This window comes from Epinephelus lanceolatus, chromosome 16 (assembly GCF_041903045.1).
Source record: "Epinephelus lanceolatus isolate andai-2023 chromosome 16, ASM4190304v1, whole genome shotgun sequence".
Lineage (NCBI taxonomy): Eukaryota > Metazoa > Chordata > Actinopteri > Perciformes > Serranidae > Epinephelus > Epinephelus lanceolatus.
In genome coordinates, this window is record NC_135749.1 from 5,546,886 (window position 1) to 5,561,853 (window position 14,968).

The 14,968-nt window shown below is 40.9% G+C and overlaps 1 protein-coding gene across 2 annotated transcripts in view; it reads left to right on the forward strand.

Annotated features, from left to right (window-relative positions):
• The first annotated feature begins 6,930 nt into the window (after positions 1-6,930).
• khdrbs3 (KH domain containing, RNA binding, signal transduction associated 3) overlaps positions 6,931-14,968 on the forward strand; it is a 179,987-nt gene continuing 171,949 nt past the window's right edge. The window contains exon 1 of one of the 2 annotated variants that reach the window (XR_004502256.2): positions 6,931-7,385. Coding sequence is in view for 1 of the 2 variants with exons in the window: in XM_033638047.2 (XP_033493938.2) it covers positions 7,295-7,385 (91 nt within the window). In the remaining variant the exon portion in view is untranslated. The remainder of the gene's footprint in view (positions 7,386-14,968) is intronic. The other variant, XM_033638047.2, reaches the window with a different exon arrangement.

A 14,968-nucleotide genomic window follows, 5' to 3' on the forward strand; every position in this document is an offset into this window, starting at 1 on the left:
ACCTAACCAGACCTGATGATTTCGGAACAACGGGACTTCGGAACAATGGGTTTAATATGGTTGGAACAATGGGATGTCGGACCAGTGGGCAGACCCCGATGAGAACGTGGTGGTGTCCCAAGGTAGCCCTGTGAATAAGCAGCTTCATTTTAAGCCTCAAAACCCTGTTGGCATTGTTAACTAACATATGTCAGCACCACTACACGTGTTGACGCTGCTAATGATGCTAACAGTGATGACATAGTTGACAGTGCTAAAAGGGTGTTAGTGTTATGAATTAAGCTGCTTATTCACCTGGGTGACCTAATGGGACACCGAAGAGTGGGCACAATGTTTCCACAGTGGCTCCATCCCGTCAGCATGGGTCAGCACAGTCTTACCTGTGGTAATCACCAAATGAGCATCGGCTCTTGCTCGTTCCCACTTGACTCATGCTGCGCAGTGCAGAGTGGCCAAGACGAGTTAACAGCTAGCACTGTAGCATTAATACCTTATTAGCTTTGTTCTCAATGTGGTACAGCGTAATGCTAATATACTACCAAACTGAGGAGAAGCTAAATTAACCTATTGACCAGTCAAAATATCCTCTGCAGTTAACTGACTGATGGTTTACAGCTTGCTGGTCTGAAGGTAACAAACTGGGCCAACTAGTTCCTTTACAGCTCTCTGATGAACATGGTATATCTTATTTATTTAATCCCTAGAAAAATGAAGTATAAACATGCAAAAATATTTCAGAAATAGTCCCACATATAACCATGTTTATTAGTGAGGTTTAGAGGTGCTGGCAGGTGGATATTGTGAGTCATGTCAGCTGTTTCCCTCTGTTTTATTTCTTTAACCAGCTGGTTGTCCTACACAACACACAAACATGTGAGTTGTATCAATCCCATCTACTCATGGTAAGAAAGCACATAAGCATATTTCCCAAAATGTCAAACTATGCCTTTAAAGGTAAAGCAATGATCCGAGCGGTGGAAGGTAATCCCATTTGAGCCCTGTTTATCTGCTAAAAGTCAAATCTTGACAGCACCCTTTACAGCGTGGAAGCTTTGGCTGCAACCTCAGGTTTGTTGGGGAGTGGGGGTGATGCTGTGTATGTGTGTGTGTGTGTGTGTGTGCATGCCTCGACCTTGGGAGCACTGCTGGGTGCCATTGATTTGTTTACCTGTGTGCTGCTGACAGTTTCTCATTAGGTTTCTTTTGCACAACACTTCCAGGAGAGGAGACCAGAGTCTGCACTTCACAGCCGACGATGCGTGATCAATGTACCTGATAGATTGGCGCTGGCAATATAATTCTGTTGAATGGCTGTTTAATGGATGTGAGCGCTCCATTTAGTAGCCACAATAAGGTGCCTTTTGTGACTGGAGCGGCATTGTGCGGCTGCATGAGGAGGAAAACAATATCTTAAAAGGGCTTTGTTAAAATGACTCTGGAAGACAAGACAGACTGCGGGAGAAATTGTGTTTTATTCCACTGTTGTCGGAGAGTATTGATAGGATTAGCAAAGTGTAAGAGATGATGCAGTTTGGCATCAATGAGGCTTTTTGGCATTATTCTTTCAGATAGTGTGCATTAGTATCTAAGGGCCCTTAAACACCAGCAAATGGGGATAAATAAAGAAAAAGGAGCAACACAGTGACACTAAAACAATTTGTGGACGTCTTATAATTCTGTTCTCATTTTGTGGTGACCCATTAAAACTGCTTTTAACAAATACCTCTGATTTTGAATTAAAACATGCGACATTTGGATCGCATTAACCAACGGAGCTGCACACAAACTGCCCCATTTACAGCAAAACTTTAAGAGAATAAACAAGTCACTAACTTTCCAGCTGCAGCATTTTGTCCAGTAAGATCCTTCTTATGAAAAAGCTCCAAACCAGCCTGATTATCTCACATGAACTCCTTATGTCTTCTTGAATAATATGACATGGTCACAAGGAGGCAGTGTTGCCACTCTCCTAGCAATCCCTCTGCCACCACAGAAATGTGGTGATGGAAGGAATCCACTTATTCAAGGTGTTTGAAATGCTCCTGATTTGCCACTGTAATTTCAGTGTCCATTTAACGGGGCCAAGACAAAGTGGAGACTCGCTCTGGAATCCCGGTTCATGTTCTCTGTGTGACACAAAGTGACACGGCAATCAGCTTGTGGACACATGAAGGTCTAATTGCTCCTAAGGTGACAAGACCCACATGACATCCTCTCGCTGAGATGGGATTTTATGAAGACTGAAAGCTGACAAGTGTTTCCATTTAAATCAGTTGGGATTTACATCAAGCTGCCGGGACGAAGGCTGCAGGTCTGATTAGATCCCTGCGTCTTGTTAGGAGAGCGAGGAGTATTGATTGTGAATGCAGAAGTGTGCAGACATAATAGTATGGGTGAATATACCACATATGACACCCTGGGGCGCTGCACAGGCTGTCTGGCTCTGGGTGGAGGCAACATCATATTTAGTGGGTCGGGACAGGCCGAGGGGCGAGGAAAGGGGGCAGCCATTCTCTAATGATCAAAATAACACTTTGTCAATGTAATAGCCCACTGTTCTTCATCCTTTACACCCACCTGACAGAACATTCCTCACAGCTTTGTTTACACCGACGCTGCTGCCCTTGTGGTCGGCTGTGACTTATATAAAAATGTTGCCCCATAAACCATGATTATTTTCATTGCAATTGATGTATTGCGATCACTTAGCGATTTCCCTCTGAAAACAAACGTCTTGAAGGAGACATATAGGCCCGCAACTTTGATTCAAACATCAATGACAATGCGAGGCTTTGTTTATGGAGACGGGGCGCAACAGATGGCAGGCATATCTATAAATAAGTCGCTCTTTTGAATAGGAGATTAGTGCATTTGAGCCGGTTTTTAATGGTCTCTGGGAGAGATTAAAAAGTAAGCTGATTCATAATGCGTTTCTCTTTGCGGTGAATCACTCATAAACAAGAGTCTGGGAAGAATCTGTGGAAAAAAATAAAAATCTCTAGACAGGATGTCTGAATGTGACACATGTCGTGTCTGCATGGCTGCAGCTTGGTGCACCTCACAGTGTGTCCAGGTGCATCACTCATGATGTATCAGTTATTATTAAGTACTGTGTAACTGTAACGGATAACACACTCGCTCCATTTTGAAGACCTTTCAACCTGCAGACATCAACAAGCACATGGTGCATATTTCAGACATTATAGTGTTTTCATATTGTGGTGTGATATTTATATATAAAATGGTAGTTTTGTGTCTCTGTAGTGCCTTTGCATGTCTTTATTGTCGTTCTGTGTCTATTTAAAGATACATTTGTGTCTCTTTGAGATATAGTTTTGTTTTTTGGTCCTTTTGTGTCTTTATAATGTAATTTTGTGTCTGTTTTTGGTCCTTTTGTGTCTTTATCAGGTCATTTTGTCTTTTTGGTCCTTTTATGTCTTTATAATGTAATTTTGTGTATCTTTTTGGTCATTTTGTGTCTGTTTTTGGTCCTTTTATGTCTTTATAATGTAATTTTGTGTCTGTTTTTGGTCCTTTTGTGTCTTTATAATGTAATTTTGTGTGTCTTTTGGTCATTTTGTATCTTTATAAGGGCGCTTTGTGTCTGTTTTTGGTCATTTTGTGTCTCTTTTTGGTCATTTTGTGTCTCTATCATGTCATTTTGTGTCTCTTTTGGTCCTTTTGTGTCTCTCTGTGATCCTTTTGTGGCTTTATTATGTCATTCTGTGTCTATTTTGGTCATTTTGTGTCTCTATCATGTCATTTAGTGTCTATTTTGGTCCATTTTGTGTCTCTATCATGTCATTTTGTGTCTATTTTGGTCCATTTGTGTCTTTATAATGTAATTTTGTGTGTCTTTTGGTCCTTCTGTGGCTTTATAATGTGATTTTGTGTCTTTATTAGGTCATTTTGTGTTTCTTTTTGGTAATTTTGTGTCTTTTTAAAGTCATTTGTGTTTCTTTTTGGTCCATTTGTGTCTCTTTGAGGTAATTTTGTTTCATTTTTGGGCATTATATGTCTCTTTGTAATTTCTTTGCATGTCTTTGTATTCATTGTGTTTATCTTTGTGTCTCTGTATTTCATATATTACCATGTGTATATATGTATATGTGTATGTGTGTGTGTATATATATATATATATATATATATATATATATATATATATATATATATATATATATACATACATATATATGTATATATATATATATATATATATATATATATATATATATATATGTATATATATATATATATATATATATATATATATATATATATATATATATATATATATATGTATATATGTATATATGTATATGTGTATATATGTATATATATATATATATGTATATGTGTATATATATATATATATGTGTATATATATATATATATATGTATATATATATATATATGTATATGTATATATATGTGTATATATATATATGTATATGTATATATACACATATATATACACATATATGGTTATATTTGGTTATTATGCCTGGAGCAATTATTCCTGAGCACAAATCAAGCCACAAAAGCAAAATAAGCAATAGCACTTTCCAAAGTTCGTGGAGGATATAGCGCTGATAAATATACATAAACCCATCTTGGTTTTAGCCTCTAGGTCACATTTTCTCCAAGTTATTGAAATAGAATGGAGGAAAAAAAAAAAATCTCAATTATATAACCAGTGCTGATCAGCCTACAGATAGCCGCCCACCTGAGGCTACCTCAGCATCCTCCACAAATATTGACAGAATTCTTATCTTTTTTCCACATTTTCTAACAAATATCAAGCCTGTATACAAATCCTGTTTCCCCGGCCGTTAAACACCCTAAATTCCTCACAAAGGCACTTTTGCATTCATTGTGTGTTTCCAGGAACTGTAAGGCTCACGATGTCTGATAAAGTGGATTTGTGTCTGTATCTGCAGATATCTGCTGTCTGGATAAAGCATATATCTGTCTCTTAATGACACCAGTGTCAGTGTTTGTTCTCTCCGAGAATGCTGGAGACTCGCCAGGGTCGACTCTCTCTTTTTTTGTCTTGTTGTTGCGCCTGTGTTTTCTTAACAACAGGCTTTTCTTAATTAATGAATTCATAAACACGCCTGGGAGGAACGCATGCTTGACCTATGAGAAGGTGAATGGATTTCCTGAGAACTATTGACAGGTTGTCCTAACAAGTAAAAGCAACCTAAGGAGTCATGTGGTCCTAATCAATGGCTTAAATGAGTAAAGAGGCAATTATGTTGCCTCCTGAGATGTTCCAGCAACTGTACCGACTGATGTGAAATACGACAGGTCAACTCACCTCTGTTTAGATGCACTGACATTTTGGGGCGACTGACCCGGGGCCACAGAGATCCAGGCGTGTGTGGATTATGAGATAATGGGCCCCTGATGCTCTTGTTTTGTTTGTTTGGTGTCTCTTTGTGGTTTTGTTTTTCTTTGAGGTCATTTTGCAGGTCTCTGAGATATGTTTGTGTCTGTTTGCAGTCGATTTATGTCTCTTTGTAGTTCCTTTGCATGTCTTTGTACTAGTTTTGTGTGTCTTTAAAGATCAATTTGTGTCTCTTTGAGATATTATTTGTCCTTTTATGTCTCTTCATGGTCCTTTTGTATGTCTTTCTGGTTGTTTTGCATTTCTTTAAGGTTGTTTTTTGTCTCTGTAAGGTCAATTTGTGTCTCTTTGTGGTCATTTTTTGAGTCTTTGGGGTGTATTTGTTTCTTATTTTGGTCATTTTGTGTGTCTTTGAGGAATATTTGATTTAGTTTTTGGTTATTTTGTGTCTCTTTGTAGTTCCTTTGCATCCGTTTGTAGTCATTTCTTTCTCCTTGAAGTAATTTTGTGTCTCGTCGTAGTTCCTTTGCATGTCTTTGCATTCGTTTTGTTTGAAGTTTGTGTTTCTCTGAGATACATTTGTGTTTTTTTTGTCCTTTTGTTTCTCTTTGGGGTCAACATGTGTTAATTGGAGGGACATTTTGCAGGTGACTCAAGGGCCCTGACACTTTGAGCCTCTGGGCCTGTGCCTGATAGGTTGGTCCAGTAATCCATACGTGGCTCCAGGGGGCCAGTGTCAATGCAGTCGATGTCAATACAAATTCTAGGTGTAGATTCCGAGGAGGATGCAGGGGACACGTCCCCCTCAATATTTAGAACATGTACATTTGTCCCACCTCTAATAAAAACATAAACGTATCAGAGGGCTTTTATTTTGACAAAATTAGAGACACTGACACCATGAATTGATGCAGACATTGGTGGGTAAAAATTCAAGTGTTTGATGCTCAAAATGTTCTTAATATGTAGTGAGTATTGAGGTGCCCACTAGTTCACCTGGTGGAGCAGGCGCCCAGTGTACAAAGGCTGTGTTCGTGCAGCAGCGGCCACGTGTTTGATTCCATGCCCCGGCCACCTGCTGCAGTTTTCTGGTGGAGGACCCTAAATCGTCTTGTTTCATGTGTGTGTTGTCCCACCATGCTGGCACGAAATCTCACCCTTGCATAGAGCAGGCTACACCAGAAAATCTAAATCTGTCTCACTGTCACATCTGGGCTGTGATTGGTCACTGGATCAGTTTCTTATTGACTGTATTCTTATGAGCAGGTGTGGATGATGTGCATGATATCAGTCAGTTGTCTTACTGTATTGTGCATTTTAAAGAGTCACCCCAGCTCCAGTGAGAGCAGCTGTGTGTGTGTGTGTGTGTGTGTGTGTGTTATCACCATGCCAGTCTGTGATGGAGGCTGATATCAGATGCAGGCTCTCTGCCCTGGCTCAGTGTTTCTCAATTGCCGCCCTTGTTCATGGTTAACTTTATGATAATGAGATGCTAATTTTGGGGACTCAGCACCGCGGACAGCTCCCGCGCGTCGCCCCGCCCCTTCCGCCGGCTGCGTGTCGCGCGCGGCGACCAATAGCTGCGGCTGCTTCAGTTGAGCACTGGATCCAACAGAGAGAGCCTCAGAGAGCCTGGCTGTCCGCACAGAGAGGAGAGGGAAGCTCACACACCGGCTGTGATGCGTAGCGGGGCTCTGCTGGCTCAACAACACTCGGATGGGATAAAACCTCCCGGTGCTCACATCTAACCGCTCACTGTGCGCGCGCGTGTGTGCCGCGAGGACTGAGACATGCTCCTGTAGCGCGAGGCGCGAGTGATATTATCGTGTTTGCTGCACAGAAATATTTGGCTTGGCCCTAACTTGGAGCCGTGTGGACGCTGAGCAAGTTTTTTTATTCACTTGAATCCCATTTGAGTCGTTTCACTCGGAGCACCGGGGCGAGATGGAGACCGAAAAGTACTTACCGGAGCTTATGGCGGAGAAGGACACGCTGGATCCGTCTTTTCAGCACTCCCTGCGGCTACTGGATCAAGGTAAATGTCCGTGATTAAATACTGAAGTAAACACTTTAGCTGCGTGAAAACACTTTGAGTCTGCAGCACACGGTGCAGGTTTAACGCTCGGTGCTGGGCTGCAGGAGACATAGAGCAGCCCGCCTACTGCAAGTTATAAATAAGAGCTTTGTGGGTCTACTTACAATTTCCTGTTAGGTCACACAGCGAGGTCCTTTCAGCAGCGTGGCTGTTTGTGCCAAGTTGTTGTGCCGCAAACGTGCAGCAGTGGTGGAGAAATCTGTGAAAGAAAGGAAACCTCACCTGCTTCATTATGGAGCTCAGAGGTTAACAAACTTTATATCAGCTGAAGTTTGGAGCATGGGATCATAAATTAATAATACCTCACTTCTAAATAAGGATTTTGATGCTTGTTTGGATCCAACACAGAGCTAGCAAAATAAATATTTGCGCAGAGAAATGCACCTATTTTTTTTGCAATTATGTGCAAAAGTTTTGGGATGCACCTGCCGTGCAGTTTGCAGGCTGCAGCCTTCCATCCCATGCAGACATGTGTAATCTGTGGTGCATGTGCTGGAATAATCCCACTCTTATTCAAATGTACATGTGTTTCCTCCTTTGAAGAAGTGGACGTGACCGAAATGGAGTGTTGAAGGGATGGAGCAGCAGCAGCAGAACTCGCAGACGCTTTAATTAATCCGTTGCACAGCTCTCTGCTTTGAAGCTGCCGGAAATTTTCTTTGCACCTTTTTTTTTTCCCTCAGACGCAGACCCGTGGAAGCTCCCCGTGTGGGAAGTGCACTGTTATAGCATCCAAGTGCATCCTTCAAGTACCACTCATGGGCTTTGTCTAGAGTCTAGCAGACTGTTGTTGGCTTTAAAGGTAACAGACAAGGAGCAGCAGTCTGTGAACGCTCCTGCTGCACTGTAACTAATTCTATTGAACCCTCCAGATGCAGCTCCTGCACCGAGCTGTTTGTACTCAGACAGCCGTGGCCCCTTCTAGCTGGTGTCTCCAAAACTCAGAGGGGCCCCTGCAAAGTGAGGCGCGATTTAAATTTAATGTGGTCTCATTTAACGGAATGACTTCTCTCAGTATTCTGACACCTTCGAAAGCGTCTGCATAAATATAGAGTTACTTCATTTTCATTATTGATCAATCTGCAGATTCAGGTTGTCTGCAGGTCCTTAACAACTCTTAATATGTCTTAAAAATATAAATATAAACCCTTATAAGTCATGAAATAGTCTTAAATTTGACTTTGTGCCAGTTTCTGATGTCATTTAACCATTTTATAATTTATTTTTGACAAAACGAGCGAGCTCTTCTGTGTGAAAGTCCACATTTCTGATGTAACCAATCCTTAACAGTATTTACTTTACACTTGCACTTATCTGTTGGCTTACACTAGACCAAGCTAACTCACTCTAATAACCATACTCCAACATAAAACCTACCTCTGCATGTGACAACTCTTTACCTCCACCTGCAGTGTTTGAATACTTGTAAGAAAAACACAATTTGTCTAAAAATGAAGTCTTAAATTCGGTAAAAATGGTCTTGAAAAGCACTTCTTAAAAGCTTTAAATTTTAATGGCTGACGTTTGTAGACACCCTGTGACTATTCCTCAATTATTTGATAAACAGTGAAGTCAAAAAATAATGAAAAATGTCCCTCACCACTTCCTAAAGCCCAATGTGACGTCCCCAGCCTGCTGGTTTTATCCAGCCAACACTTCAAAAGCAGAGGATATTCAGTTCAGAGTAACAGAACAAGAGAAAAGAAGCAAATCCTCACAGTTTTTAAACCTGCACTAGAAATTATTTGCTTGAAAAGTGGCTCGAAATTGATTATGAAAATAGTTGCTGATGAATATTCTGTTGATCGACTAATTGAGTGAATCAAATTAGCTGAATCATTACATCTTGAAGTTCTCAAATTATGACCAAGACAAAAATCGTCCTCTCTGATATTTAATCACGTTAGTTTGGGTTTTGGTCAAATTAAGTTTCTGACATGAAAGAGTTTGGCGCTCCTGCTGTGTCCTGACATGGCCTGCTAATAAAATAATTGTGATGTGCTGCTTCTAAAAAATGTGGCAGAGAATAAAGATTCCAATTTTAATCTTCCTACAGTATGCGATCACCTTTTAATGCAGGGACGTGTAAAAAGAAAATCTCCATCAGAATCGCTGTCGTCTCCTCACTCAGTGTATGTTGGAGTAATGGATGTACTGGCCTCGGCAGTATCAGTTGCAGATTCGAGTCGTGTTTGAAAGAACAGTTTTAGGTTAATGCATCTCGCAGCGAGCTGATTCATGTACAGTAAGGTGAATTCACTCCAGTGTGCGGGGAAGATAAGGCTGCGTTTCACTCAGCACTTTTTGTTATCAGCTGGTTTCGTTACTCAAATCTGGGTTAGTCTTTTTTTTTTTTTTTTTTTTTTGTCTAAGAACACATATTCCCCTCACTGATAGAAAGACCGGAGCTCTGAATTCTTAATGCCAAGTTGAAAGGCGCTTACTAACCACTTCCTTGCCAGAGTCTCCTTTTTAAAGTCCTTTATCCACACTGCAGGTGCTCTGTAGAGGTGTCGCAAATATTGGTCATTCCCCTGAATGGAATAAAGATGATGGAATACGTTGAACAGGAGGCAGGACAAGCCAAGAAGGAGAAAAAGGGATTTGAGAGTAAATGCTCCCCATGTGTTTTACATTCAAATACCTCATACAAGTTCTTGATATAACGCTTCCAATAAAGTTAGTTTGTGATATTTCTGGTGGGGGCAAAGATTGCAGTTGGACACCGTCGCAAGTGGCAGAATTAATCCGTGACATTTTATGAAGTAAGCAGAACTCTGCGGTGCACAAAATTTGGCTGAAACAGTCTGCCACAACTCCAAAACTGTAAATACTGTTATCTCTCTCTTACACAACAGATGGAACACGATGCAGCTTAATAGAGCACTTCTTCTGCCATCTTGCTGATGAGTTCTGGACTTGATTATGCAATTGGCAGGGGATGCAGGGAACAGAGCTAGAGTAACTAGAGTTACTGCGTGCAAACGGCGAATATGAGATTACTCCAGGTCTGGAGAGACTTCCATTCAGGAGAAATTAGGGGAGCATTGTGTTGGAAGCTCGGGGAGAGGGCGGGCTGCTTTGATAAGTTTGGGCCATTCGCAGAGCTCTTATCCCGCAAGGAGCATATCTCTGCCCATGTGACAGGCCTCATGCAGTCAGCAGCAGACACTGGGAGCTGGAGAAATATCTTAAGCCAAAATAAGAGACAAGCAGGACTAGCAGCCTACATGGAATGAGAAATCCTCAGCAGCATACTAATGAAGGGCTTCTAGGTATGGAAACAACTCTGGTGGCATGAAGTGCATGTGTTATGTACATTGAATCAGCGCTCCTCTACAGCACGTGGGGCAGCAGGGCTGAGAGTAACACTTATTCCCAAACATTATTTATCTGTTATTTTTTGGAGCGTAAAATTCATTCTTGACCTCGGAAACAGCGGTTTGACTGCAAAAAATCTAAAAAAAAATCTTGTGCTGCAACTCTGAGCAACATTTAGTTTTGTTTTCGGTCAAACTACTTTTATGATTAATCAATTTATTTCTATAAGGTGTCCCAGTGCTCCAATGAGGGCTAGGCTATACGGAGAAAAGCTTGTTTTATCGTACCAACAGCCGCCAAAAATGCAAAAATATTCCATATAAAATTTTCACAAAACCGATTAAAGATTGTCAGAATTGTTGATGGTAAAGGTTACACCTGCCCAATGACTCCAAACCATAGAGGAATTTAAATGGACAACATTTAGATCCCTGTTAAGTCAGGTTAAATATTAAATGTGGTCACCTTGCCTGCCTGTACAGTGTATATATACATGACACTTGTGGTTGATAACTACCCTGACTGCCCATGGTGACAAACAATTAACACAATGACAACTTCCTCAAAAATATATCAACCCCCAAGATATCTGAAATCTATATTTAAAAAAAATCCAAAATAAGTTGCATATAAAGAAACATTAAAGTGTCTTTAGGGTCTGAGCAGCTAAGCTGCCAGGACACTATTGTAATCCTAGGTATTCGTCTTCTTCTTTCTTCTTTCTTCTTCTGAGGAAATCATACTTCCCATGGGTGAAAACTCACCAAATTTTGCACAAAGGTCCAGTCTCATGCCAGATATCCTCAGCTGTAAACTCAAGCCAATAGTCCTGATGGTGGCGCTACAGCAAGCGTCTAAAGTTCAAAACTTTGAAAATTCATAACAAATCAACCATACATGCTACAACTTCACAACTTTCATCAAACTGTAGCCCCAATACTGAAGAAACTTTTGTACATTTAAACCTATTAAAAATTATGAAGTTCATCACTCTGTTTTTTTCAAAAACTGTAAAACTTCTTAAACCTATCTCCTCCCACAATTTTTGCTCAATTGACACCAAACTTGCTACAGAGCATCTTCAGACTGTCCTACAAAAACTGTTTCTCAGATTTTTGATTTATCAAAAATTGAGCCCACAGTGCATCAAAATGTTTGACTGTAAACGGTACTGTAAACATATACATGCAAATTCTTGCTAAATAAATCTTCAGTGTTCATGAAAAAATGACAAAATTCTAGAGTCATGGTAGATGATGTGTGGCAAATTTCAGAATTTTATCTCAAAAACTGAATTTTTGACAGCATTTTGAATTTTGCTCTGATGTGAACAATTGGAGTCAATGTAAAAATGGCAATTTTAAACATCAGTATTTCACTCACGGAGCAAATCAATCATTGTTACAAACAAATTACCAACATCTCCATGCTGTCTAGATGCAATATGTGTATTTTCAGATTTTTGTTTCGATAACTGAATTTTTTTTACAGTGGTTTGAAATCTGCTTTTCCATGCATGGACGGCTGCTAAACCTGCACGTCTGGCTTAGTCAGTTTGTGAAGCTACACATGAATTGTCACTGACTAATTAGCTCAGTGAGATAGAAATTGATTCTTAGTCTCAGAGGTTGTGAGTTCAAGCCTCAGCTGATGCAAAAGGCAGATTGTGTTGCTAAATTCCTAAATGTCTTCCAATTCTTCTGCTTGTTGCTCAGAATTGCCTAAAAATGCCCGGACCCGACCCATCGCTGCGCAGCAGCTATAATAAATATTATTAAACCTTCACATTGTTGATAGTTTTGAGGATAATCTTTTTTAAAATGCTTTTGTCTTGGACATATTAGATTCCTGGAGCCAGTGTTGAGGCATGATTATTTCCATCAGTGCTGATTTCAAATAGTCGTGCACTTATTAATGCACGTAGAACTGTGCTCCTTCTGATAAAAATGTCTCTGCCCACTAATTGATTGAGTGTCTCAGCTCTAGATTAAAGTGTGTGTTACAGAAAGCAGGAGAATTACCTTATGATTTGATTAATATCACAATTTCCGATTGAATATACGTGACCTCTCCGTCTCACTCCCACATCCTGCAGACGGAATATGAAAAGTCATTATAGTGATTATTGTGAGCTGTTAAGACTTCTCATTAAAACAGAATTAACAGTATAATGAAAATTATCTATGGGAGAATTTCCCAGAGAAGTTGTGTAAACAATAATGTGTTTAAAATGTAAAGTCGCTCCCTGCTCCAGATGTATTCTGTTTGTTCAGCATGTGGGTGCAGAGCGGCCCACTCTGAATGTTTCAGGACCTCTGGCCCAGTTTGGACGTCATAACCTCAGTGCTGCACACACGCCGTATCTAGTACTTTTTAATTGGGTATTCCACAGCAGGAGCCCAGCGTGATGTTTGCATTGCATTAACAGCTTCAGATTGCTTATTCACAAAGAAAAACAACACCGAAAGAAAAATATTATCTGGCAGGGGCCGAGCAGGTGGGGGAGTATCCTTATTTCACAGATGATACCCCATCGTTAATTCATACGTTTCCGTCTCATCAACAGAACAGACGGGTATTTTTAGCTGTGCTTGAGTTTTGCCCCGAGTGAGAGTAGTTCCTGGGTTAGAATGCCCAGAAGTGAGCAGAAATAAGCTTTGGCGTAGGATCAAAGGCAGTGATATCGTTTTGTTGGGGAAACAGTGCTTGATAGCGATAATGATCTGTGGATCTGTGGCTGGCCGACACCCTGAGCCACACAGCGAGGTGGAGGCGCAGCCGCAGCCCAGGACCTGTCAGAGGCCGAGAGCTGACTGGTGATTTGACCCGCAGATGGAGTGAACCTGCAAGTGAACTGTAAGAGGGCATACGGGGGAGCTCCGGCAGCAGCCCGCTTTGCATTCAGACAGGCGGTGGTAGGCTGCTGAGTGCCGCTGTGGCTAAGAGGTGTTTGCAGAGCTGTGTCTCTGCCTCGCCGCAGCTCCCTCTGGAATCCAGGGGCGAAATGTAGGCCAGGACTAACACAGGCAGATCCCAGCCATAAAGCCTCACGGCACCTCGTTTGCAGGCGCGACGAGTCACGTGTCTGCATTGATTTCACTGCTAATGCGGGATGCGTGTTCTCAGTGGTTACGGCAGCAATAATGAGATGATGATGCTGTGATTTAGCTCCATCCCTGCTCAGATACAGCACTTGATAGGCTTTATTAGAGTTAAAATGTCAAACTAGGAATATTAACATGAGTCATCCCTGTTCCTCTGCATGTAAACAAACAGACACAGTGGTTCACAATGAGAAGTAATCAAATGTATTATAGCAGAGCTGGAAGGAAGCCATGTGCAGTCATTTCTAGCTTCACCTGGATGAGCATAATTGGCCCAGTCTAACAACTGGAAAGCATCCAGGGACAAAAAGAAATACAATAAACAATTAAAAGCCTGACATGTACTGTGTCTACTTGAAGCTGTGCTAATCAATCATTTTACATGAACAATGGATCAAATGTGTTTTGATTTTCTCTGCCCTGCCACTTTGATTCATTCTCACTGCTCCCATGATTCTCTTCTCCAGCCAGAGAAAGCAAAAGAGCTCTGATAAACACATTTGACACTACCTGCCGAGCACCAAACTGCAGGTAGACACAGCTAGCGACTAGCTGGTGAACAGTGTCCGAAATTACCTTTCTGAGTCACCGACCAAGGGGACTGGGAGGTGTTTTTCACTGGCCAAAATAATGAATGGCCATTTTGTGTCACACACACATTTGTTTCAGCACATTTAAGTGAGATATTAATTCATTACGTAGAGTATAAACTTAAAGAGGAGCAACATTTGATTGTATTGATCAATGGTGAATCAATTCAAGCCTGAATACAACTCAAAAAGTCTTGATCTCAAACAGCTACTTGAAGCATTTGCTGTTAATATTCATTGTTATGCTCATGTCTGACCAAATTCACATTAGTTGGATAATCACTGGTGTTGCTTCAATAAGACAGCGTGTCCACTAAAGCATTTCTTTTCCCGCCTGAAAGCAGCCTCTGTGACAGTTAGGGCCGTAATATACTTGCTGCTTGATCGAACGTACACGTACACGGTGCGTACACAATGCACCCAAAATGCACAATACTGGCGGTCACCACCTGGGGCAGACAACAGAAATATAACCCGGAAATTGTGAAGAATCTCATGAGAAGAAGAA